Source organism: Phyllopteryx taeniolatus, chromosome 13, assembly GCF_024500385.1.
Source record: "Phyllopteryx taeniolatus isolate TA_2022b chromosome 13, UOR_Ptae_1.2, whole genome shotgun sequence".
Lineage (NCBI taxonomy): Eukaryota > Metazoa > Chordata > Actinopteri > Syngnathiformes > Syngnathidae > Phyllopteryx > Phyllopteryx taeniolatus.
Genome location: NC_084514.1, coordinates 15,374,838 through 15,401,255, shown reverse-complemented (window position 1 = coordinate 15,401,255; position 26,418 = coordinate 15,374,838). Strand labels below are relative to the sequence as shown.

Here is a 26,418-nt window from a genome sequence, read left to right as displayed (position 1 = left end):
TCCAGTGAATCCCGCATGTTGGGCCTGGCAGCATCCGCCCATTAGTGTGTGTGTGTGTGTGTGTGTGTGAGATTGTGAAGCTTTGTAAAGCGCTTTGGGCACTGTGGTAGTGTAGATAAAGCATTATATAAGCAGAGTCCGTTTACCATTTATAATGTCAACATTGAAAATTGAGATATGTACTGTATATGCAGTATGTAACATGCGTTTTATAACGTTGCTAAGTGTTACCTTCAACGAACTGTTCAGAACAAACAAGGATGTATGGACTGGGTATCTGGCAGGGGTGAGATCACCTCTGCTGATTCATGAAAGTAACAATCTCAATCTTTTCCTTGACAAATGTTCACTCTTTCTGTGCCGATTCAAAATTGGTGAGACTTTGTCCCTCCCACCTGTATTGTTGCAGCCAAACACTGCAAAGTAATTCACCATTTTTTGACATCGGGTATCAAATGTACCTATTTCAACACTCAATAAGCAAACACTCAATAAGCACCGGAACAAAACAATGCGTAGACCTCCAACATAGCGGCTGTGGCCGTGTCAACAGGTGCATGATGTCACAGATAAACTATCTATACGAGACATAATCAAATAAAGCTTAAGTTGTCACTATCGTCAACATCTTTCCATCCATCCATCCATTTTCTTCCACTCATCTGGGGTCGGGTGCAGTGGCAGTGTCGGGGCAGCAGTTTCAACGAGGAAGCCCAGACTTTCCTCTCCCCAGCCACTTCATCGAGCTGTTCCGGGGGGCTCACGAGGCATTCCCATGCCAGGCCAGCTATATCTCGCCAGCGTGTCCTGGGTCGTCCCCAGGGCCTCCTGACGTGACGTGCCCGGAACACTTCACCAGGGAGGTGTCCAGTGGCAATCCTAACCAGATGTCCGAACCACCTCATCGGGCTCCTCTCGATCCAAACAAAAAAAAAAATATTGGTTGTTTTGAATTGTTGTGAAAATGTGAATGATATAATTGTTTATTCGTATTAATGTGGATGTACACAAAAGTATTTTAATGTAGGCCAGATGGGGAACTTTAGGAATCTTTCCATGAGTGGGTCGGAGCGGGGCGCTCCCTCAGTGGCGTCTTCGGTGTGGGAGGAGCTGGTCGGGAGGCTCCGCTCCACTACTCTCCCATGGTGATGGTACGAGCGAGGGTGGCACTTCACATCCCGCGTACCGGGACACAATGTGAGCGGAACGGCGGGTCGACCGAATCGCCTGCAGCCTCATTTGGGGAACGTACAACTTTTTTTTTTTTTTTTTACATTTAGCACGCCATGGAATGGTTAAGATTCGTGGTGAATTATCGAGCGTTGTTTTGGGGAAGCGCTGGCGCTTTGTGGTCCCGCCGGCAGCGGCTAGTCGGGATGCTGGAGCTCGCCTGAGAGAACCCCGGCCATGTATGGCGTCTTTTTATTGGGATTTGACTTCGAAGTTCTTCGACGACCAGCTCAATATTCAACCATTGAAACTTCTCAAATGGTGTACTTCGCCTTGTCCTCGACTCGTTTCCAACCTGGATAAGAAAGGGAGGAGCAGCGACGACGTGACAACACCCCAACACGACGACCAGCGTACTTTCCCTCGGTAAGGCAGCGAGCTCAGACAGTGTAGCCTGGGCTAGGCACGGAGCAAAAACACATCCTGGACGAAGAGACACTGTGCGTATAGCACATTGTTGACAGCCCCAACAGAAACCTCTTGAGGTTGTGCGTAAAGGAGTTTCAAAGCTGAATGGAAAGGCCCAAATGTGCAGTTACATTGATGCACTTGTCTATCCGTAAGCTAGCTCCCATTTGTACTAGTTAGTCAAAGTGCAAACCTAAAATTCATTTGTCAAATTGCTAGTCGTGTTAGCTTTAGCAAAGTGAGGCTAGCCAGGTTGCTTGCTAACAAATATCTTCTAGTGTTGCCAAAGGGGAGATGTTAAGTGTTGATTTGAGTAGGTAGCAAACATTTTATTTGTTACATATGCCGTATACTTTCACATGAAGATTTTTCTTGTTTGAGTTGAGCTACATAATCTTCCCCTCTTTTTTTAATCCCAGGTGTTAGTTTTATCTGAACGAACTTCCATTTGCGTGTTGTCTTCACAGTGACACATCTGACTTGGGATTCACTCGACAAAGGGCATTTCAAAGAGCAATTGATGCATCTTGGAGTGTCCGAGTCAATGAGAGAGTGCGAGTACAGCCAAATAAGCACTCGCAGTTCCACGCCAATGGAGACCCCTTTCAAGAAAAAGACGCCAAAAAAGAGGAAGTGGGAATCGTTTCCTGGTCGGAATAAATTTTACTGTGATGGTAGGATAATGATGGCCAAGCAGACAGGGGTTTTCTACCTCACCCTTGTCCTTATTCTTGTGACCTGTGGACTTTTCTTCACCTTCGAGTGAGTATTGTTTTCAGAAACTTTGTGATTCAACTAGCGAGTGGCGTAAATTTGGTTTGAAAAGCGTGTGTGTGTGTGTATGTGCGTGTGTGCGAGCGTGTGTGTGTGTGGTGGGGGGTGGGGGGTCACATCCTGAAACTATTCGTCGGGGGAACCAAATGTTCAAATTGCATGTTGTTACAGCGGTTTCAACTTTATTATTTAGTTTTTTAAATACAGTTTAGTACTTAAAGTACAATTCAGTTGTATTTAACTTTAAGTATAATACATTTATATGTAATTATTTACGAATGAAACATTTATTTAGGTACAATTTTTATTTAAATTAATGTGCAATACATTTGATTTGATTTGACTCAGTAAGTTCAGTGTGCGACTGGTTAGCACATCTGCCTCACAGTTCTGGCGACCGGGGTTCAAATCACGGCCCCGCCAGTGTGGAATTTGCATGTTCTCCCCGTGCCTGGGTGGGTTTTCTCCGGGCACTCCGGTTTCCTCCCACATCCCAAAAACATGCGTGCTCGGTTGATTGAAGACTCTAAATTGCCCGTAGGTTTGAATGTGAGTGCAAATGGTTGTTTGTTTCTATGTGCCCTGCGATTGGCTGGCGATCGGTTCAGGGTGTACCCCGCCTCCCGCCCGAAGATCACTGGGATAGGCTCCAGCAGCCAGCGACCCTAGTGAGGATAAGCGGTAAAGGAAATGAATGGATGAATGGAAGTACAGTTTTTTATTTTCTGTGTTTAAGCACAGTGGTAATGTTCCAACTGTGGATCATATTAAATAGACCTTTTAGGAGTAAAAGTGAAATGTTTGAAATAAAATCTTTGAAAAGCACTGGCCTATAGGCTTTTAAATACAAAGAGGTCTTAACCAGTTATTTCACAGAAAATCATCATTGCACACTGCATTTGGCAGGCGGGGGGAAAAGCTAATTTTGTGGTTAAAACGTCTAAACAACGTGATTGGGCCAGCCAAGTGTCATTTACAGTACTATAAGCCAATTCTGCCATAATTGGTGGGTGAGCCGCCATGACGACGTCATCGTTAAAACATGGCAGCTCGCTATCAGAGATTTACCCAGAAGCCAAAGCAGCGTTAAGTTTTTAAAATGCTGTTTTATGAAAGTTAATCAACTAATTCCATAAATACTTGTAATAAAGTGAACATTAATAGAGCTTACTGTATGTCTGTTTCTGAAGCGTCTTAACTTTGTTTTTTTTAAGTTTTTTTTTCATTTAAACTCTAGCACCAGGATTAGCGATTTTGTGGTTGCAGCGAAGTTTAAATGATAGAAGCAGGTCAGTTGGAGTTGCGTGTGTTTCTAATGATCTCTCTGGATGCAGTGGGCTGTGAGCCTAAACTGCCTGGTGACTAACCCCAAACTTGGTTCTTTTTCATTGTAAACTGTTCTTTAGTTGTTGTTGTTGTTGTTTTGCAAGGTCATGTAGCTGGCAGGTCTTCACCTATCTCATGGTTGCGGCCTCTGCATGAAACATGCAGTATTAAAGAGAGCAATCTCAACATAACAGCGTTTGCAAATATTATTAATGATTTTAATTGTAGCAAGTAAAAATATCTTCTCAACTATAAAGATGCTGTCCAAGTTTGACATGTATCATAAATTTCCTTCGATAGAAGTTCCTTACAGTGATGCAGATACATGGAAAAGGATGACGCGCTGTGGTGACCCCTAACGGGACAAGCCAAAAGGAAAAGATCATGCATAGTTCACCATATCATGCGAATTTAAATATGTATGCAGTATTTAAATTTATTTTGTGTGTGGTTAAATAAACGCTTCCTAGCCTAAAACATCAAAACAAAACAAACAAAAAGATTTTTAAAAAAGAACATTTCATTAAAACATATTACAAATACATATTACAAATACATAGTGTACAGTACTACTGTGCATTACTGTAGGTTTAAGAGTTTAAAAGGTGTTTAATTAGGATAGAAAGTGTTTATGTGTATTGTAGAGGTTAATAGGAGTTCGTGGAAGATTAATGAGTTTGGGGAGGTTCATACAGCTTTAAAATATGTATAAATAGATATTTTTTTTTTAAATGTGGTCGCTACTTTGGATTTTACCTATTCCGGGGGTGTTCGAGAACCTAACCCCGAATGACGATTTACTGTACTGTACGTGTCAATGATACATTTTAATGAAGTATACATTGCCAAATAAACTCAAATTGTCACGAGCTATATTAAGTGGAAGATTTTCTACTCTGCTGATTGTCGTAACCTACATTTCCCTAAGGAGATTTGTCTAATATCAAACTCCACTTTGATGGAGTAGACCAGTGGTTCGCCAACTTTTTACACCAAGTACCACCGAAAAAAAATACTCCCAAAGTACTAGCATGATCAAGATCAACATGAAAGGATTGTAGTGTAGGAGGCCCAATTGCTTCCCATGGGCTCACCACCTTTAGGAGAGGCCAAGGGGGGTCCGTGCAGTGTGAAATGGGTGACGGTTCATTACCTTTATGGACAAAATTTATAGGTGCAGCCAAGGTGTTGAGGGGGTCCGGTTTGGTGGCCTTAGCATTGCGTCTCTGCTTTTTGCAGATGATGTGGTTCTGATGGCTTCATCAAGCCGTGATCTTTAACTCTCGCTTGAGCGGTTCGCAGCCGAGTGTGAAGCGGCTTGGATGAAAATTAGCACCTTCAAATCTGAGACCGTGGTCCTCAGTCGGAAAAGGGTGGAGTGACCTCTCCGGCTCGGGAAAGAGATCCTGCCCCAAGTGGAGGAGTTCAAGTATCTCGGGGTCTTGTTCACAAGTGAGTGAAGAATGGAGCGGGAGATTGACAGGTGGATCGGTGCAGCGTCTGCAGTGATGCGGACTCTGTATCGGTCTGTCGTGATCAGCTCTCTATTTACCGATCGATATACGTTCCTACCATCACCTATGGTCATGAGCTGTGGGTCGTGACTGAAACAACAAGATAGTGGATACAAGCGGCTGAAATGAGTTTTTTTCCGCAGGGTTTCGGGTCTCTCCCTTAGAGAGAGGGTTAGATCCTTGGTCATCCGGGAGGGGGTCAGAGTTGAACCGCTGCTCCTCCACATCGAGAGGACCCAAATGAGGTGGCTTGAGCATCTGGTTAGGATTCCCCCCGGACGCCTCCCTGGTGAGGTGTTCCGGGCACATCCAATCGGGATGAGGCCTCGGGGACGACCCAGGACACGCTGGAGAGTCTGTGTCTCCCAGCTGGCCAGATCCCCCCCAGAAGAGCTGGACAAAGTGGCTGGGGAGAGGGAAGTATGGGCTTCCCTGCTTCAGCTGCTGCCCCCGCGACGTGACATTGGATAAGCGGATGTAACTGGATGGATGGAAGGAGGCACAAGTGTTCATTAAAACGAGACACTGGGTTTTATTCTAAAAAGCATATTTAATTTTATTGTTACCCACTGTAACATTTTGCAGTTTGAACATTAACATGATGCTTCAATTTAAGAAAATAAAAAACAAAACATTCAATTATAATGTATTACACGTAAAAGTAAAAAAAAATTGTACCTGTTAGTTTTAAAACCAACTGTTCTTAAAGATTACATACAAATGTACTGCATTAAAGTTTCAACCACAGCTGGAGTGTAGTTAGGCAGTTATACTTTCGCATACTACGAGAGATCCCGTGTACTATGAGTTGTACAACTACCACACTTTTGAGAATCACTGGCGTAGACTAATTATACATTCACATTTGCTTAATCACAGATCTACTCTCCCTAAAGGGAATACACAGAGCATCTTAGCCACCCTTTCCACCTCTCCCTGGCTGTCCCAAATACTGTGTTCCCACTGTGACCGAAGTACGTGATAGAGCATGTAGATAGACACTGACCTGAGTACTGCCAGGTTTCTGAGTTTCTCTCACCCTCTGACTAATCACTGTCATCACAGAAACCCGATCAGTACTAGATAACACTCCTCCACCATTATGAAGCTGGTTGCTTAATCCTGTCAGGGTAAAGTGCTTTCAAACCACATAGAGCCTCATAGGCAAACTGCTGTGTGTGCAGCAGATAATGGCTACTGTTCAATATCTTCATGGTAAATTTGCTCTTTGTCCCAATATGTCATAGGACCTTAAGACCAAATGTTGAGACAAGGACCAGGACAGTCACATTTGAGATGTTGTCTGTGCTTGAGTGCAAATTATTAACAACTTTATAACTTTATATGATGTGTACTTTATTTTAACATGTACATACTGAACCATGCATTAGTTGTACACAAAATCACTGTGTTCAAAGAATAAAACCAAAAAACATGAATATCAAAACTGATAATTCAATTCAATTAATTACTTTAAATTTATGTGAATTTTACTGTTGCATTTCACCATGCCAAGTGCCATTCATATTTTCACAAGTCTGTTCCTTTTCTTTGGGTTATTTCTACAATCCTTAAAAAAGGTTCATAGGTAAGAGTAATTTTGCAGGGCTTTTTTTCCTCCCCCCAAAAGTTCTACATTTAATAGCACATGCTTTGACGTTGACAAAAATGTGAACCTCATAAAAATCAGTTGATAAATGAGCAAGTTATGAGTATGATACACTTGCATACATTGCCTTTGATGGGAACGTTGCCCCCACCAAAAAGGCTTTTACGGACGCACGCACGCGCACACACACACACACTGTGTCTCTTGTCCTCAGTCGAACCCCTGCGAATGCTTCACCGAACCCCTGGGGTTCCATCAAACCCAGGTTAAGAACCACTGTATTATACAGTGAATCAACTGTAATATTAAAAGTTACCAGCAATATTTAAAGTGGCCAGCAGAGGGACCTGTTAAAACTTGCTAACAATAATGCCAATGTTACGGTAAATTACAACGCTTCAGACAACATGCGGATCAGCCCAGAGTGATTTATATAGTCTGTGGGAAAGAATGTACACCTGCTGCGTTTTGCTCTTCGGAATGAAACTAGGCTGGCCCACAGCAGCTGCGTGAGTGCGCGAGGTGCATTCAGGGGCACTTCATAAATGGGTTTGAATGGGTGCTTTTGTAATACAGTACATAATAGTAAAAATGGAGTACTAGGAAAATTATTATTTGCATCAGAAAGCTTTAGTTAAAACGTATGATCACACTGTGATAATATGGATTTTATTTTGTTTTGTAATATAAGAATAGATAAACTATTTAGTTAATAGAGTCAGCCAGAGCTGCATGGAATAGAAAAGTCACCTATGTCCTTGCACCATCGTTCCTGTCATACTGTGTTGCGTGTTTTTATTTGCACATAAAGGACAAAAGTCCTGTTTTTGTTTTAATTATTTAAAAAAAACACCATTCAAGCAAGAAGTTTTTCCTCATGTTTTTGAGATTGCAGGATGAAAGCTGCAGCTGGCTACTTGTGTGGACTGAATTGGTGGGGAAATGAAATGGCAGTATTTTGAGGATAGTAGCCCGAGTCCTTCTCAACAGGCTTTAGTAGTTTGTGTGTTTCCCACAGTTTTTTGTGAAAAAGACATTTTCAAATCATATATTACAGTGCACTTCTATCCGCGTCCAGCCAATGTTTACATTCGTATACTGCACCTCCAAATCGCCATTACTGCTGCAGCAATAATCATACTGTACTCACGATAACGAGACCATCCTTTGAGAAATTGTCTGTTCACTAATTTAACAGTATATACTGTTATATATATCCACTATCAGCCAATCCCGGCCCGTGGGTCTGCGTTTGCTGGGATGGAGGCCGGCGCGAACAACAAGGCACCTCTCGACCAATCGATTGCGACGCGACACTCAAAGACTCGGGACACCGAGTTGTAGTATTGTTCAGAAGAACAAATTTTTTTAGTGAACGAACTGAATCTATCCATCCATCCATTTTCTGAGCCGCTTCTCCTCACTATGGTCGCGGGCATGCTGGAGCCTATCCCAGCTATCATCGGGCAGGAGGCGGGGTACACCCTGAACTGGTTGCCAGCCAATCGCAGGACACATATAAACAAACACTCACATTCACACCTACGGCAATTTAGAATTGTCAATTAACCTACCATGCGTGTTTATGGGATGTGGGAGGAAACCGGAGTGCCCGGAGAAAACCCACGCAGGCACGGAGAGAACATGCAAACTCCACACAGGCGGGGCCGGGGATTGAACCCCGGTCCTCAGAACTGTGAGGTCGATGCTCTAACCAGTCGGCAGTTTATGAAATGATTCGTTCTTTTAGCTTGACCACCGCCATGAGGCAAGCGAGTCGGCTGGGTGCGGCAACGGAATTGCTGAAGCCTTCTGTCACTCACTTCTGAATCTTCGGCGAATGACCAACGAGCAGCCAGCATGCAGGCGCGGGCGGGACATCACTAAACACACTGCTATTTGCTAACATTTGCCATTCACCAGTGATGTCACTCACTTTGGCGAATGACCAATGAGCGCCGTGCAGGCGGGGGAGGGACTTAAGTGAACTGACTGATTCGTTCAGTGAACTGGTGTACTGAAGAACTGAAGAGTGATTCGTTTACTAAACTATCGCTGTCGTCATAGGCTGTTTCATACTCTTTGAACATTGGCAGCTAGATGCATTCAACACATCCACCATCCACACACAGATGTAATTTTTGAATATTACCGCAATGGCCTAATATGGGACCGCATTGGCTTGAGGTTCTGCCTGTGCGCTCGGTACCTGCTTTGGATAAGTCACAGGATTTGACGAGACCAGAAAAAAAACTTCTGCTCTTAAGAAGTAACGGTACTTTTACTCCGTTACAATTATCTAAATGTCGCTTGCTACTCTTATTTATCAATTATTGCTTATTTATCAACTGTTTCGTGCGCGAGACTTCGACTTCTGCATTGGACTTTCACACAAGAAAGTCACATGACCTCACACAACGTCTTCTATTGAGCATAGGTATGAAGACAAGATAAGCGAGCCTCGCTGATCGTCGTGCCTACGTGGCGGCCATGTTGGGAAAGTCGTCATTACCATGAAGGCAACGGGGCGCTACTCGTCGTCTTTACATTTAGATGAACAAAAACAGCAGTTTTCATGTATCGTATTATTTGTCTGGCACTGTCTGCCCAAATGTGCAGCACGGTGGACGACTGGTTAGAACGTCTACCTCACAGTTCTGAGGACTGGGGTTCAATCCCCGGCCCCGCCTGTGTGGAGTTTGCGTGTTCTCTCCGTGCTTGCGTGGGTTTTCTTTGGGCACTCCAGTTTCCTCCCACGTCCCAAAAAAAAAAAAGCATGCATGGTAGGTTAATTGAAGTCTCTAAATTTCCCCTAGGTGTGAATGTGAGTGCAAATGGTCGTTTGCTTATGTGTGCCCTGCGATTGGCTGTCAACCAGTTCAGGGTGTACCCCGACTCCTGCCCGATGGTAGCTGGGATAGGCTCCAGCACTCCCATGACCCTTGTGAGGATAAGCGGCTCAAAAAATGGATGGATGGATGGATGTCTTATATATATTAGCTCACTTATAATTTGAGAAAACATTGTGCAGTAAACTGCAGATGTTTTATTGTATTTTTGACTGTACATACACGCACACACAGCAACGTCAGAATTTGCACATTCACATTTTATGTTGTAATTTTTTTTTTAGTGCTGTTCATGCTGTGGTTACAAAAGTCAGATGTTACTCACTATTTACTCAGTATGGAGGACTACTACTTTTTACTCTTACTCAAGTAATTTTTGGAGGACTACTATTTACTTGAGTCACATTATTGTCAAGTAACAGTACTCTTACTTGAGTACAATGTTTGGCTACTCCACCCACCTCTGGAGCGGACATCCTCTATTGCTACTTTTAGGTTTAAGCAACATTTTTTGCACATCAGATCAGCTAGTGTCGTATTTGTTACACTGGTCTTTTGTATTTTTGCGTTGAGATGCTGCGTGGCCCTGGTTGTGGTCCCAGTGGAACACATAACATCGGCGACAAGAGTTGATCCGCTAGTACATCTTGTATTAATTTGGAAATGCGCCTACAATTGTCTAATTAGTTTAAGGATGTTAATGTTAACTGTATTAACCGATGGAGTGATGTTAGGGATTATGTCACAACACAGAATCAACTAACTTCAAATTCAGAAATAGCCAATAAAAACAGAGAAATATTTATTGTACTTAATATTTTCCTGGAGGATGCATTTGGAATTAAACTTCAAAGTCTTTCAGCTTAGTCCTGACCTCTCTGTCCCAACTGTCCCTAGCCCAAGGCTGGACAAGTTCTCCTGACTTTCCTCACTCTCTATTTCCCTCACACCGTATACCAGTCAGCTGAAAGGAGACATTTCTCAGACTGTGAAGTAGTCAGCAGACCTGCACATTGCCTCTGAGTCATTAAATGTTTCGATTGAATGCACTGTTATAACTCAAGTTAACAATACATTGTTTTTTTTGTGTTTTTTTTTACTTGGATGTAAATTCTTTATATTGTATATTGGGCTGTGGTGTAATAACACAGTTACCACGTTTGCAAGAGAATGTTTGCATGATGTCCCTCAAGCTAAATGTTCCCGTTTGTCACATCCAGTATTTTCCAGAGATCTCTCACCATCTCCACGTTAATTTTGCTTGTTGTTTTTGTTTTTTTAAATCAGCGGGGTGCTCGGCCATATGAAAGAAAAACCCTGTTCGCAAGCAGCAGACTTTGGTCTGTTTATTATCGTGTTTCAGGCTCCCACAGATGCACGTGCGCTGTCTTTGAACATGTTGCCTAGTCTCGCGGCTCAAAGTTTACTTGGACAAAGAATATTTTCTGTTGAGTACATGAACCATGATGGAGCATCACATTATTATTGTAGTTTATAAGCAGGACTGTTTATCTCCTGCTTTGGAAATTGCGATTGTGTTTTGAAGAAAGGACCTGTTTAGAGGCCTGTTAACTCAGGTTAAATACATAAATAAATAAAATATTCTGGACAGGGAAGACAGATGGTTTGAAAGAGGGGTGGGCAAGGCCATATACACAAAGGTGGAAAAACCATGAAACCAAACCAAAAATGTCACACCCAACTAACGCAAGAACAAAACCAGCATGAAGGAACGTCAGTCCTGGTTTGCTGTTTTTCTTTTTTTGGGGGGGGGGGGGGCGGGGGGTCATATCCAATAGTAACTATCCTCGCCAGCCAAATGAACTGTCGGTCAATTAATGTGGTAATCTTTTATGCAATGTCCTTTGGTGGAGTTTTGTTGTTGTTCTACCGCACTCATTTTGCTGTTTCCAAGGTAACCACATTCCCTTTCAAAACTGTCTGACGTCGGATTGTCTCCATAGCAACAAACTCCCTAAATCTTAAGTAAATGTCGGCTTTTCTAACCAACGTGTCCGTTCCGTCAATACGCCTCTTTTGAGTCCATCAAAGATTGAAGATGGCTCATCATTTCTCATGTTCACTGACTTCAATTTCTGCTCACATTGTCCTCTGAAGGGAAGAGCCACGGTCTTCCCCACATATTTAATGATTGCCGTCTATTTGAGAGGTTGCCTAAAAAATTCATTCATCCTGCTAGAGGGGCTTGCATTTAATTCTGACCACCTCTCAGTGGCATGACGGCCTATTCAATATTTTGTTGTTGTGTGACTCACTGTGTCTGAGGACAGGCTTTACACTTTTGTCTCCACAAGGGCTTTTCACATTTTTCTCTTAAGTGTAGTTTATATTTAGATAACACATTCTTGTTTTCCTGTAGAAACTGAAATTCAAGTAGCTTGTTTTTTCTCAATGAGACCATTCAAATGTTTGCTTAGTGTTGTAGATGGATATACTGTTAGAAAGCTCTGTGTGGTACTGTTCTTTTTTTATACTACTGTAAACCACAACCATAATAATAAACCTATTGTTAAATTAATACCTCTCTGACAGTGTCAATCTAAAGTAAGGCCCGGTACACACATTAAGACAATCGGCCTGTTTTTGTGCCGATTTTGCCCTTTCCCGACCAAGCACGTCAAACACCAGACAATCTTATGTCTTATAAGATTTTCCGATAAGATTATCCATAAGCGGCACGGTGAACGACTGGTTAGAGCGTCTGCCTCACAGTTCTGAGGACCGGGGTTCAATCCCCGCCCCCACCTGTGTGGAGTTTGCATGTTCTCCCCGTGCCTGCATGGGTTTTCCTCGGGCACTCTTTCCTCCGGGTAGGCTCCAGCACTCCGGCTCTGACCCTTGTGAGGATAAGCGGCTCAGAAAATGGATGGATGGATTATCCATAAGTCCGATGTGTGTTATGAATGGATTTGTCTGGATTTTAGGGTCCGAAACAGGTCAGGGCAAACCAACCAAAACTCTTCGTGTGTGGGGAAAGCCAACATCTCAAGTCATAAGTCGGTGAATTGTGACGTGAACAGAATATAGCCAATCAAGAAGCGCCCTGACTCGGCAGAAGGAAAAGACCCCAAATAAAAATAAATGTCTTACCAATATATAAGTGGGTTCCCCAGACAGCAAGAAGTATTTTCCAAACGAACTTGTTTTTCAAGTTTCAAGTTCACGTGACCATGCGGGATTTCGAGATCGGCGGCAGAACAAAATCTTTGTGTGTGGTGTTCTGTGTCGAGATTATCAGAGCACACCAAACACAATACAACCAAAACTGCCGGATTTTTTTTTTTATGTTTATGTGTGCAGTTTGTTTTAAAAAAACAAATAAATAAATAATAATCTTTTGACGATGAAAAATCCTTACGTGCGGTACCAGGCCTTATGCCTGGATCAGACTACAAGACAAATTTGATGTTTCCCGATAGCACTATGTCAGACTACTGCCATCAAATCTTGCCGTTTCTCGGGCAGACAGTGGCAACACTACACAACATTTATTCCGATAGCACCATATCCCGTCTTTTATGGTCACTTGGCTTCATCTTGTCAAATCAAACACTGTCGAAGAGGTGGAAGCAGAAAACGTGTCACTGGTCAACGCAACCGGATGCACTCGTTACCACGGTGATGACAACAATGCGCCACGCCAATGTATTATTTCTGTGTGTGCGCGCGTGAGTGAGTGTGGGGGGACAAAATGAGGAAAAACGTGTGGTGTTCGTCACTGGTGCTCGGGAGAGAACGTTCATTCAAGGATTGCTTGAGGTATGTTCATGTACTTTTAAATCGGCTTTGATAGCTAATCTGGCCAATATCGGGGCTAAAATCCTGTAGTCTGATCTAAGCATTAATCATTATCTTTGAAAAGGCATATCTTTTGATACAACTCTACTAGAGTATTACTAGATTTCATTTGATTGACTGAAGTGGCCTGTCACATCAAAGTACATCAAACCGGCAATTGGAACCTGTTTTCCCGAACAACTCTTGTTCAACATACTGAGGATCATATTTACTGTATATCTCTCAATTTGCAATCAATGTTTAAATGTCTTTAGAATGTGACTCGGTTAGCACATTGTCATTACATTATTTTGTCTTTCATTTCTGTGTGCAGTAGTCTATTATGCATATCAACTGATGTTTCATACACTGTACATATTGGATATGCTGTATTATAATAATTCATTATATTTCACTATTAATGTTATACTATACTTCCCACCGATATTACTGGAGCATAATTAGACTAGAATTTTTTTTATTGTTCCAATTGTGCTCTCACATTCCAAGTCAATGAACCCAGATTAAATCTGTTTCTAGAATCGTGCTTGAAATCATTCATTTGGATGACATTTTTTAACTGAAGGTTCCAGCAGAGTTCAACAGCGTGCATATCGATTGTTTGATGTTATGTCCTTCGTCAGATCAGTTTTTTGTAGCGAACAGCACAATTTGTCAACAACAGCACAGTGATCATCAACTACAGTAAGTGTCTCAAATAGAGTCGATAACTTTGGTCTGTCCAGGATGGAGCATATTCAACCATTGTTTCACCAGTTTGGGATTAATAATTACTTTATCGACAGGAGATGGAGTACAGAGAGCTAGTGGAATCATCTGGTCCGCAACACAAGCAAAACTAAGGAGCTCTTTGTGGACTTCAAGAGGACCAGGACCACCACTCAGCCTATCACCATCAGTGGGGGAAGAGATCGCGATAGTGCAGCAGCAAAAGTACTTGGGAGTACACTTGAACATTGGACTGGAATGAAGCACCAACATGGATGCTGTTTACAAGAAGGGAATTCGCAAATTATATTTCCTGAAGAAGCACAGATCCTTCGTCTGCAGCGAGATTTTGAAGATGTTGTACCAGTCTGTCGTAGCAAGTGCCATCTACTTTTCTGTTATCTGCTGGGAGAGCAGCATCAGTGCCAGGGATGCCAAAAGGATTAATAAACTCAATAAGAAGCCTAGTGAAATCATTGGACTGAAGATGGAGACATTTGAATTAGTGAGGGACCAAAGATTATTGAGAAAACTTCTTTCCATCTTGGACAATCATTCACATCCTCTCCACGATACTCTCCAAAAGAAAATGAGCTCTTTCTCAAACAGATTTATTCGGCTTCGCTGACGGAAACAACGGTTAGGATAATCTTTTATACCATTCACTGTTCACTTATATAACCGTTCCCCACTGGGTGTAAGGAAAATACTCCTGGACACTGTAATAATATATACATTTTTCACATTTCCAATTAATATAATTCTATCCATCCATTTTCTGCACTGCTGATCCTCACAAGGGTCGTGGGCAATGTGCAAATATCATGTATACTGTACATACAATTCATATTAACAGTTTGCATTCAAATACATACTGGGTGTATTTAATTCAACATGTCATTAAAATACTTTTCCCTTTGCACTACTAGTTGTATGGCTATTGGTGTGGCAAATTGGACTATATACCCAAGCTTTTTTTTAAAATGTATTATTTGCCACAGCCCAACTGGAAAAACCTTAAATCTTGGTCTCCTTTCTTTCTGATTAGATGTTAATTTTCCTTGGATTCCCCTCAATGCTGCTTCTGTTGGTTGCTCCTATTTTTGGGTGTCATTGTGAATATTGCTTATGGGATAAATAAAGTATTCATCTATCTACAGTAGCTATCTATCTAATTGTGCTCGATGGAAATAGGTCTTAGATCTTAATCTTTTGCATCTGTTGTGGGTTTCTTCTGCTGAGATATCTTGTGTCGGCTGACCTTTCAGCTTTCTGGCTGATTGCTAATGATGCTTGACTTTAATTAACACACACCAGCAATCTTTGTAAATGTTCTTGGTTTATATCCCCTGCAATCTCCTTTTGTTGAACCCAACCTGGCGAGCCTAGAAATAGTTTGGCTTGGTCTGTGTGAATAACTGAGGTTGGCATGCATAAACGGATGTAACTATCACCCTATACCCCCACCCCCACCCCACCCGAGGTGTTGCCATATGAGAGGGAAATATTGTTTTATTTACTAGCAACGGGCTACACACACACGCAAACACACACATTAATTTAAATTTGCCATTACACAAAGAACTGAATAAAAATTTGTAGAAGATGGAACATTTTTCTTAGTAGTTTGTTTTTAATCTTCTCCCAACTGGCTTTTGCCAAGCTAACTTGTAAGTTTACCTCTTTGATGACAGACGTCACATTTGTACAATTTTTCATCTTTCACTTTTTTCCAAACAGGTTCTATTGATTGTATTGGGTAGTCCCAAATCATTTTTGTTAGGTGAATACAGTTATTCAATAAATCATTGTCTGAGAAGTTTTAATTACAAATATATTTCCTGGAAATAATATCATACAATACAATAATACACTTTTTGTAGTAAAAATCGCAATACCAACATGACAATATAGGGGGGGGGAAATACATTCATAGCATATTCTGTTGCGAGGATACATTGTGTGTAAGTGGACTCTGTAGTAATGGAGCACATGGAGTGATATGCACATAACGAAGGCCACATTGCTATTTTGGTATCAGAAGGATCTATTCGATTATATAATTTCCAGAATTTCCTCCTCCTTTTAGGTACAAAAATCTCGTAACCAGAGGACGACATGCTGCTAATCTCAGTCATGTTGTGGTTTGAGTAGTTTGTTGTACAAGTGAGGGAGAATGTCCTGTATGTGCATAATATACTAGATGTACATGTCACTTGGATTATTTTTGTTTTTTTATGTAACAAATACCACTATTATCGTGGACGGTTTGATATGGAACAGCCCTATCTTTTATACTGTACGGTTGCCACGTTTAATATATTGCCCATGTCTCAAATGGCACAAGTGCCTTCACAGCTGACTCAATAGATAGACACATTCAAATATAATGGGAGGCAGCAACACATACCTCCACCTCTGTACAACTAAATGCGATCACTCTCATAACCAAATCTCATTGGAGAGTTAATGGGATTACATGGGATTGTTTTATAAAAGCAGATTACAATTTGTGAGATTGACAACTGTGGGAATTATATCTACTCACTGGTCATTAAGCAGCAAAGTGCTTTATGTTTATGAATTACACCTAGCGTGTATTAAAGCATGCTTTTTGGTCTTTACTGTACATTTATAGGGGTTTGTTTGAGTGGAGGCAGAGACGTGCCTGCATTATTACTTTGTAATTTGTTCTTCTCTCATTATTATCGCTTGTCTTCTCAGTTGCCCGTGCCTGGCTCGGAAGTTGACGCCTGTTATCCCAGTGATAGGAGGAGTGCTTTTTCTCTTTGTGCTGGGAACACTGCTGAGAACCAGCTTCAGTGACCCAGGAGTGCTGCCCAGGGCCACTCCTGACGAAGCAGCCGACCTGGAGAGGCAAATAGGTAAGAAAATCCCAAAATTACATATTGGCAATGTGAATTATTGCGAGGAATAGAGATGATAAGAGATGGGGAAGTTCCGGAGCAAGGATGGCACTCTTGAGAGGAAAAAGATTAGATTGTACCCCATTTTCATTTCCCATTTTGTCAACATTTTCTCTGAAAAAGTATTCCCCTCATTCCCCTGATCCCACCGAAACTTATGGAGTTAATCGTTGCTCATTCAAATGAGGTCTCACATCACGAGATGCACGAGAATGCTTCATTTAGATTGATTTCAGAATTATTTTAATAAACCATTTGAGGGTTCCACACTGTACATACAATACAATACTTGAGGCAAAAAGATCTATTTTGGGCTTTCAGGTGTATAGCACTTTTTTTCTACCTTAGAGGAAAAGTGCTTTTACACTGTGTGCTCATTCATCTACTGATGATGCAGCATCAGGAACAACAGGGGGTTCATATCTTGCTCTAGGACACCTCGACAGGGTCAAGAGGGGCTCAGAATCAAACCTACAACCTTTAGATTGGGAGACAACCACTCTACCACCTTAGCCATGCCCCCCCCCCCCCCCCATATTCCACTTCAGCCGTTAAAATGCTTCTTGAAGCATTTTAAATCCAATTCACATTGTAACTGTCTAAACATTGGGTGCATTAACAAACTCTTGTTGGTGCGAAACTGTAATAAAAACACTGTGGCCATGTATGATTCTTAAATGTTTGTCAGTAATGAGTCACATATAGAAAACTCCTCTATATGTGCAGTGTGAAGTACGGCTGGGCTATCTGGCAAAAAAAAAAATCTAAATAATTTTTTCATATTGTCCGATCTCGATTATTATTATTTATTTATTTAACAAATACTTTTTAAATAACTGGTTTTAAAGCATCTGCACTGAAAAGTAAAGAAGTTAGAAAGTAGTTCAACATTTTTGCCTTTTGTTAACAGCACTCCTCATAGTCAATATTTAAAACAGTAACCGCAACATAATATTGGCATACTAAGCATCCATCCATCCATCCATTTTCTGAGCCGCTTCTCCTCACTAGGGTCGCGGGCGTGCTGGAGCCTATCCCAGCTGTCATCAGGCAGGAGGCGGGGTACACCCTGAACTGGTTGCCAGCCAATCGCAGGGCACATAGAAACTAACAACCATTCGCACTCACAGTCATGCCTACGGGCAATTTAGAGTCTCCAATTAATGCATGTTTTTTGGGATGTGGGAGGAAACCGGAGTGCCCGGAGAAAACCCACGCAGGCACGGGGAGAACATGCAAACTCCACACAGGCGGGGACGGGGATTGAACCCCGCACCTCAGAACTGTGAGGCCGACGCTCTAACCAGTCGGCCACCGTGCCGCCGCATACTAAGCAAGTATGGCAAAACAATTTTCACTCAACAGCACAACAAATCTCGAAAAATATAACAACAGTACAAGATAACAAAATAAACAAACTGCCCCCTCTGGGATAATGAAGACACCTTTGATTGTAAACATTATCATTCTCCAGTTATGACGCTATTGTTATTATTGATTTCGTCATTACTACTTTCAAATGTGTACCATCATTAATAATAATACAGATTAACTACTTTTGCCATTTTACCCCACCTGAATAATGATGATACGATTAACTGATGTTTCTGTCTGGTGGCCTAACCACTGGCAGTGGCTAACTGCAAATCTGCTACGTGTGCTGTGCAGTGAGTGACAGGCTGTACTGACTGTGTTCAAATGTGTATGCTTTACACATAATTACTTGGGTGGTGGTGGTATTTCTTCAAATGAATAAACATGGTGTTTCCAGTTTTTGAGGGCGTCGACATACCTTAGACATTAGCTAGTTAATAGCATTGCTTCATGTCACTTTGGAGACGCCACTACACAACCGGCGATGCAAACTCATGGACCGGCCGGCCACCTCCATCGCCGGTCCGGAGCATGGGCGAAGAGTGGCTGCTCTGTGTGACGACGGCTGAGTTGGACCCAGAGTGTAGATTTCACCAGCCGAGGAGGTACGTTTTCTGTTTTCACCCACAACTGGCAACCGGAAGTGGAGTAGGAAAAGGATGACTGATTGGCTGTTATCCCGCACATTCCCGCAGTGTTAGATCGAGGAAATACGCAAACAGTTGATAATCGAGATTGACTGAAAATTTACCACGAGCTTCGATCTTGATCATATAATCGCCGAGCCCTACTGTGAACTGTCTTTTTTCAATAGTCTGTCCTTCAGGTCACTGAGGCATCATTAAATAAACTCTGCACTGGTTTAATTCATCTCATTAGGAGACAGAGCTCCTAATTAGCTGTTGCTAGGATGGTAAAGCACACCATGCAGAGCAGTTAGCTTCAAGAGCACTCGGAAAAAGACCCAAGTGAGATTTTTTGAGGATAAACTAATTATAAGTTGAAAGAATCAACAATGTTGAGCCAATTTCCACACTGCCATCATTGGCTTCTGTGCACAACAAGTAACTGTCAACCAGAAACCTTTAATCTCGATGATAATGTTTTGATTTCCTGGAGCCATCTTTGCATGTGTACAGTATTTATTAGGGAATTGTTGATATTAAGGCTTTTCCAAAATAAACAGGAGGTTTTTCTTAACAACATTGTCATTGTTTTCCCAACAACAATGGTAGAGATGTATGACTTTAATGACACACAAAAAAAAAAACATTTGTTTGTTGTCCAGTGTGCGATGCAGCTAGCGCATGTCTTGGCATGGCAGATTTACATGCCAGACATCCTAGGCACATCTGTTTGCTCTTATCCCGATCATCCAGCCTCAATCCGAGCCACAGCAGCAATCAGCCTAGCTGTGAATTGCAAGGAAAACACTTCATGTCTCTGGTTTTTTCTCATTTATAATTGCACTACAGGGTGGCTCCCTGTGTTAAGAGTGATTGGACTGCATTTTAGAGTTATTTAACAAAATCTGCTCTAACGTCAGATACTCCAGTTGGTAAATAATCATGTGTTTGCACTTAGCACAAGTTGTTTTCCCTTTCTGTTCCCTTCCTTGCACAGGATTTGATCCAAGTATTTCCTTTTCTTCAAACAGAGACAGCAAAGGTCCAATTTTAGTCATTTTATGTCAAAGTGTCAAATTTCATCCATTTTCTGTATTTAATAAGATGTTCACTGCCCTAACCAATGATATGGACTAACCAAGACATTCTTACATACAGGGTTCGCACATTCGTAAAAAACCTGGAAAAGTTATGCAAATTGAAAATGCATTTTCCAGATCCGAGAAAAGATATGGAATATTTTTTCATTATGTTTTTTAATATATAAAGTTTTGGAACAATCATGGAAATATTGTGTGGACAATATTTAAGTTGCGTAAACCATAAATAAAATGGTGTAACGTGCGAATAAAATTAAAATGATTACAATTAAAACTGACACAGAAGTACAACGATGCACTTACAGCGTTGTACGCTGCCATACAGGAAATGTGACAGGTCACGACGTAGTCGAGGGTTCGCTGGCATGCTCACACATCTTCCGAATGTGGATTCACCGGGAACAAAATGCCAGGAAAATGCAATTTTAAAAATGAGTGGCTTTCTAAAGAGAGGTTTCAACTGTGGATACAGAAAGACCCTGACCACGGACGTGCGAAATGCCGACTTTGCTCAACCACCATAAGAGAAGCAGCACTGATAAACTAGATTAAGGGGAAGAAGCATATGTCGGCTGCCAAAAACTGTAAAAACTTCATCAGGGACTTTTCAGGTTTCGTTTCATGCACAGTTACTGCACCATAGACTGCCATGCCTGTGGGGTCTGCAATTCCAACGATGAAGCAGATGAAGTTGGTTGTAGCAGCGACAACAGAAGTTCTAACAGACGAAGTTCTGGAGCTATTAAAAGTAATTCATTTTCACTATTCTATGACTATTCCCTAGTCATTGGAAGACATAAGTCGTTTCCCGACAGTCAGATAGGGAATAGGTTTGCGTGTGGTGAGAGAGTGCAGTTACATGTGCACATACTGGCTTGCCCCGTATTTTAAGAAGCTCCTACTTAAAGAAGTGTCGCAACAAACTGCATATGCATGGGTGCATCTCAATAATCTTCTGTGGTCTGACTTAAATGTCCAAATTTTTCTTGGAAATTAAGGGAAAGGTTTTGGTAAAAGTCAAGGAAAGCTATACCCCTGTTACATACCTAAATGTGAAATGCTTTGTGAATGTGAATTAATTGTATATATCCATCAGGTACTGTATTTATGCCTGTCATTTTGTAAAGGATACACTGGTCACTAGTAACCCAAAACCATTAGCAGTGGCCATTAACCTTATTTATTCATGTTGTCAAGTCACTCCGATAGGGTTCAAGTTCAACACTGGTAATATTGATTTGCTTGCAAAACAACAATGGACCTAATGTCGAAACAAGAAGTGACATCATGGTATTGTCATTCTCCCTGTAGGGAGCGTAATGTGATAGCCATGACTGATAGAGGTTGTTTGTGCCATCTGCCAAATGTTGCCCTCACTGTGTAAACAGACGTCTTGCTTATTCATTCATTTTGACACTTGTATCTGCTTTGGCTACTACAATTAAGGAACGACACTCGTGATAGGTATTAAGCAGTAAAAGCTCAATCACACAAAATTACGGCAGAGAAGAAGCCAAGCACATTGACTTTAAAATGACATCCTGTCATGAGGTCATTAACGGTTTTGATCAGTTCATAGATTGACAAGCCAACATTAATTTGGCATTATTTCATTTGGGATGAGGAGCGCACCTGTTAATCTGAAAGGTTAGGTTAGAGAGATCCATTTGTATTTGATGTAATACCATTGTGAAGTCACTCTTACAGTGGTATCAGCCATGTACAATATTCTGCTACCTTTAACACAGCCATCTCTCGGTGATAATGATACAGGATTCTTTAGAAACTGCACAGACAAGGAGTGACTGGTAATTTGCAGCAGTGGTCATAGCTCTTTGCTTATTGATTGACAATGCCTCTGTATAAAGTTCATGTTAATAAATGTAGAGCCAGAAGTCACTGTGTCCAAATGTAGTCATACATAGTCACACTCAGGGCCTTTGTCTTTGGTTTGTATTAGAATGAAAATGTAACACAAACATGATGAAGAGCATATGCTTGATTAAAAGAAAAGGCAAAATGATCACAGTTTGTCCCCCCTCCCCTCCTTAAATTGGATGCAATTATTTTTTCTTCATTGTGCCCAATCTAATATTAATGCATGTCTGCTGGCTGGCATGTTCTCCATGTAACTTGCCAAATCCAGAAAGCTCTCTGAAGTGGTATTAATTGGACTGAAATATGGCCAGAGGTTCCTTCCTTCCACCTAATACCGGCCAAGCTAGCTGCTGCATGTTAGGGCAGTGATATTGCCAGCAGAGGAAATAGATTTTTGATGGCTTAAGGCTCCGATATCTGGGAAAAAGTTGGCAACATCAGTCAAAGCTGCTGTGACATAACACGTCAGTCAGTTAACAAGGCTGTTTGAAGTTGAGAATTTACTGCATAGAAACCTTTTTCTTTTTTTTTTTTTTTTTTTTTTTTTACATATTTTGGGGGTTGGATGGGTTCCACAAACCTGAGTTATGGGTCTTCTAAAATCTGTGCAAACTGTGTTTGCATTTTCATCAAAATGTTATGTTGCGCGGTCTATATAGAGTTCTTTCATAATCCAAATCAATATAGCACACAGGGGCCACAATATTTGAAAAAAATGACATGGTGATTTTATTTATTTTTAAACCTGACAAAGTATATTGCGATGTGAAATAATATGGGGTCCATGTTGGGAAAGTTCATTTTCTATGCAAACTCGTTAAAAATTCAGTTCACAATTTAAAAAAATAAACAATTTCAGGTTATAATTAAAAAAATTTAACTAAATTCACCAGTCCAAAAATTAACTAGTTAGTAGTTCTTTTTTTTTTCTAATACTGTGAGTTGCTGACGGGCTTTTACCATCAAAATACTGCCATTTCACCCAACAATCTCAAAAATATGAGGAAAAACTAGTTGCTTGTAATTTTTTTATTTATTTTTTTCATGAGGAATTAAAACAAAAACTAAGACTGTAGTTCTTAATCTGCAAACAAACAGGAACACAGTATGACAGGAACAATGGTGAAATGACATTATTAACTTTTCATTCCCAGCATGATTATATTGACAAAATATTTTATCTTATCTACTCTTATATTCCAAACCAAAATAAATTACATATCACAGTTTGATCATACAGTGATTTAACTGAAGCATTCTGATCTAATAAATTATAAATAATAAGTTATTCCGCAGAAAGAGAAGAGGAAAGCACAGAGCCTAGAACTGAATGTGGGGACATTGAATGTTGGGACTATGACAGGAAAATCTCAGGAGTTGGTTGACATGATGATTAGGAGAAAGGTTGATATATTGTGTGTCCAAGAGACCAGGTGGAAAGGCAGTAAGGCTAGAAGTTTAGGGGCAGGGTTTAAATTATTTTACCATGGTGTAGATGGGAAGAGAAATGGTGTCGGGGTTATTTTAAAAGAAGAGTTGGCTAAGAATGTCTTGGAGGTGAAAAGAGTATCAGATCGAGTGATGAGGCTGAAACTTGAAATTGAGGGTCTTATGTGTAATGTGATTAGCGGCTATCCCCCACAGGTAGGATGTGACCTAGTGGTGAAAGAGAAATTCTGGAATGAGCTAGACGAAGTAGTTCTGAGCATCCCAGACAGAGAGAGAGTCGTAATTGGTGCAGATTGTAATGGACATGTTGGTGAAGGTAATAGGGGTGATAAAGAAGTGATGGGTAAGTACGGCATCCAGGAAAGGAACTTGGAGGGACAAATGGTGGTAGACTTTGCAACAAGAATGCAAATGGCTGTAGTGAACACTTTTTTCCAGAAGAGGCACGAACATAGGGTGACCTACAACAGCGGAGGTAGAAGCACGCAGGTGGATTACATCTTGTGCAGACGATGTAATCTGAAGGAGGTTACCAACTGTAAGGTAGTGGTAGGGGAGAGTGTGGCTAGACGGCATAGGATGGTGGTGTGTGAGAGGACTCTGGTGGTGGAGAGGAAGATTAGGAAGACAAAGGCAGAGAAGAGAACTATGTGGTGGAAGCTGAGACAGGACGAGTGTTGTGCAGCTTTTCGGAAAGAGGTGAGACAGGCTCTCTGTGGACGGGAGGAGCTTCCAGAAGACTGGACCATGGCAGCCAAATTGATCAGAGAGGCAAGCAGGAGAGTACTTGGTGTATCTTCTGGCAGGAAAGAAGTGAAGGAGACTTGGTGGTGGAACCTCACAGTACAGGAAATCATACAAGGAAAAAGGTTAGCTAAGAAGAAGTGGGACACTGAGAGGACCGAGGAGAGGCGAAAGGAATACATTGAGATGCGACACAGGGCAAAGGTAGAAGTGGCAAAGGCCAAACAAGAGGCATATGATGACATGTATGGCAAGTTGGACACTAAAGAAGGAGAAAAGGATCTATACAGGCTGGCCAGACAGAGGGATAGAGATGGGAAGGATGTGCAGCAGGTTAGGGTGATTAAGGATAGAGATGGAAATATGTTGACTGGTGCCAGCAGTGTGCTAGCTAGATGGAAGGAATACTTCGAGGAGTTGATGAATGAGGAAAATGAGAGTGAAGGGAGAGTAGAAGAGGCAAGTGTGGTGGACCAGGAAGTGGCCATGATTAGTAAGGGGGAAGTTGAAAGGCATTAAAGAGGATGAAAAATGGAAAGGCAGTTGGTCCTGATGACATTCCTGTGGAGGTATGGAAGCATCTTGGAGAGGTGGCTGTGGAGTTTTTGACCAGCTTGTTCAATAGAATTCTAGTGCGTGAGAAGATGCCTGAGGAATGGAGGAAAAGTGTACTGGTGCCCATTTTTAAGAACAAAGGTGATGTGCAGAGCTGTGGGAACTATAGAGGAATAAAGTTGATGACCCACACAATGAAGTTATGGGAAAGAGTAGTGGAGGCTAGACTCAGGACGGAAGTGAGTATTTGCGAGCAACAGTATGGTTTCATGCCTAGAAAGAGTACCACAGATGCATTATTTGCCTTGAGGGTGTTGATGGAAAAGTACAGAGAAGGTCAGAAGGAGCTACATTGTGTCTTTGTAGATCTAGAGTATGACAGTACTATGACAGAGTACCCAGAGAGGAACTGTGGTACTGCATGCGGAAGTCTGGAGTGGCAGAGAAGTATGTTAGAATAATACAGGACATGTACGAGGGCAGCAGAACAGCGGTGAGGTGTGCTGTAGGTGTGACAGATGAATTTAAGGTGGAGGTGGGACTGCATCAGGGATCAGCCCTGAGCCCCTTCCTTTTTGCAGTGGTGATGGATAGGCTGACAGATGAGGTTAGACTGGAATCCCCGTGGACCATGATGTTTGCAGATGACATTATGATCTGCAGTGAAAGCAGGGAGCAGGTGGAGGAACAGTTAGAAAGATGGAGGCATGCACTGGAAAGAAGAGGAATGAAGATTAGCTGAAGTAAGACAATATATGTGCATGAATGAGAGGGGTGGTGGGGGAAGAGTGAGGCTACAGGGAAAAGAGATAGCAAGGTTGGAGGACTTCAAATACTTAGGGTCAACCGTCCAGAGCAATGATGAGTGTGGTAAGGAAGTGAAGAAACGGGTCCAAGCAGGTTGGAACAGGTGGAGGAAGGTGTCAGGTGTGTTATGTGACAGAAGAGTCTCTGCTAGGATGAAGGGCAAAGTTTATAAAACAGTGGTGAGGCCAGCCATGATGTACGGATTAGAGACAGTGGCACTGAAGAGACAACAGGAAGCAGAGTTGGAGGTGGCGGAAATGAAGATGTTGAGGTTCGCTCTCGGAGTGACCAGGTTGGATAAAATTAGAAATGAGCTCGTCAGAGGGACAGCCAAGGTTCAATGTTTTGGAGACAAAGTCAGAGAGAGCAGACTTCAATGGTTTGGACACGTCCAGAGGAGAAATTGTGAGTATATTGGTAGAAGGATGATGAGGATGGAGCTGCCAGGCAAGAGAGCTAGAGGAAGACCAAAGAGAAGGTTGATGGATGTCGTGAGGGAAGACATGATGGCAGTTGGTGTTCGAGAGGAGGATGCAGGAGATAGGCTTCCATGGAAAAGGATGACGCGCTGTGGCGACCCCTAACGGGACAAGCCGAAAGGAAAAGAAGAAAGAAGATTCTGATACAAATAATAATTTTCCTAGTCATCCATTTTTACAATTATCTTATTTTGTATTACAAAAGAATCATATTCGCTCTCATTTACGCAGTGTCCCTGAAA

At 41.7% G+C, this 26,418-nt stretch overlaps 1 protein-coding gene across 5 annotated transcripts in view; it reads left to right on the top strand.

Annotated features, from left to right (window-relative positions):
• The first annotated feature begins 1,095 nt into the window (after positions 1 to 1,095).
• The window catches only part of zdhhc14 (zinc finger DHHC-type palmitoyltransferase 14), a 49,198-nt gene continuing 23,875 nt past the window's right edge, over positions 1,096 to 26,418 (top strand). The window contains exons 1-3 of one of the 5 annotated variants that reach the window (XM_061794193.1): positions 1,096 to 1,596; positions 2,106 to 2,400; positions 16,962 to 17,122. In XM_061794193.1, the coding sequence (XP_061650177.1) occupies positions 2,159 to 2,400; positions 16,962 to 17,122 (403 nt within the window). In that variant the 5' untranslated portion in view covers positions 1,096 to 1,596; positions 2,106 to 2,158. Of the gene's footprint in view, positions 1,597 to 1,626; positions 1,790 to 2,105; positions 2,401 to 16,961; positions 17,123 to 26,418 lie in introns of those variants that run through there. The other 4 variants (XM_061794195.1, XM_061794194.1, XM_061794191.1 and 1 more) reach the window with 4 other exon arrangements.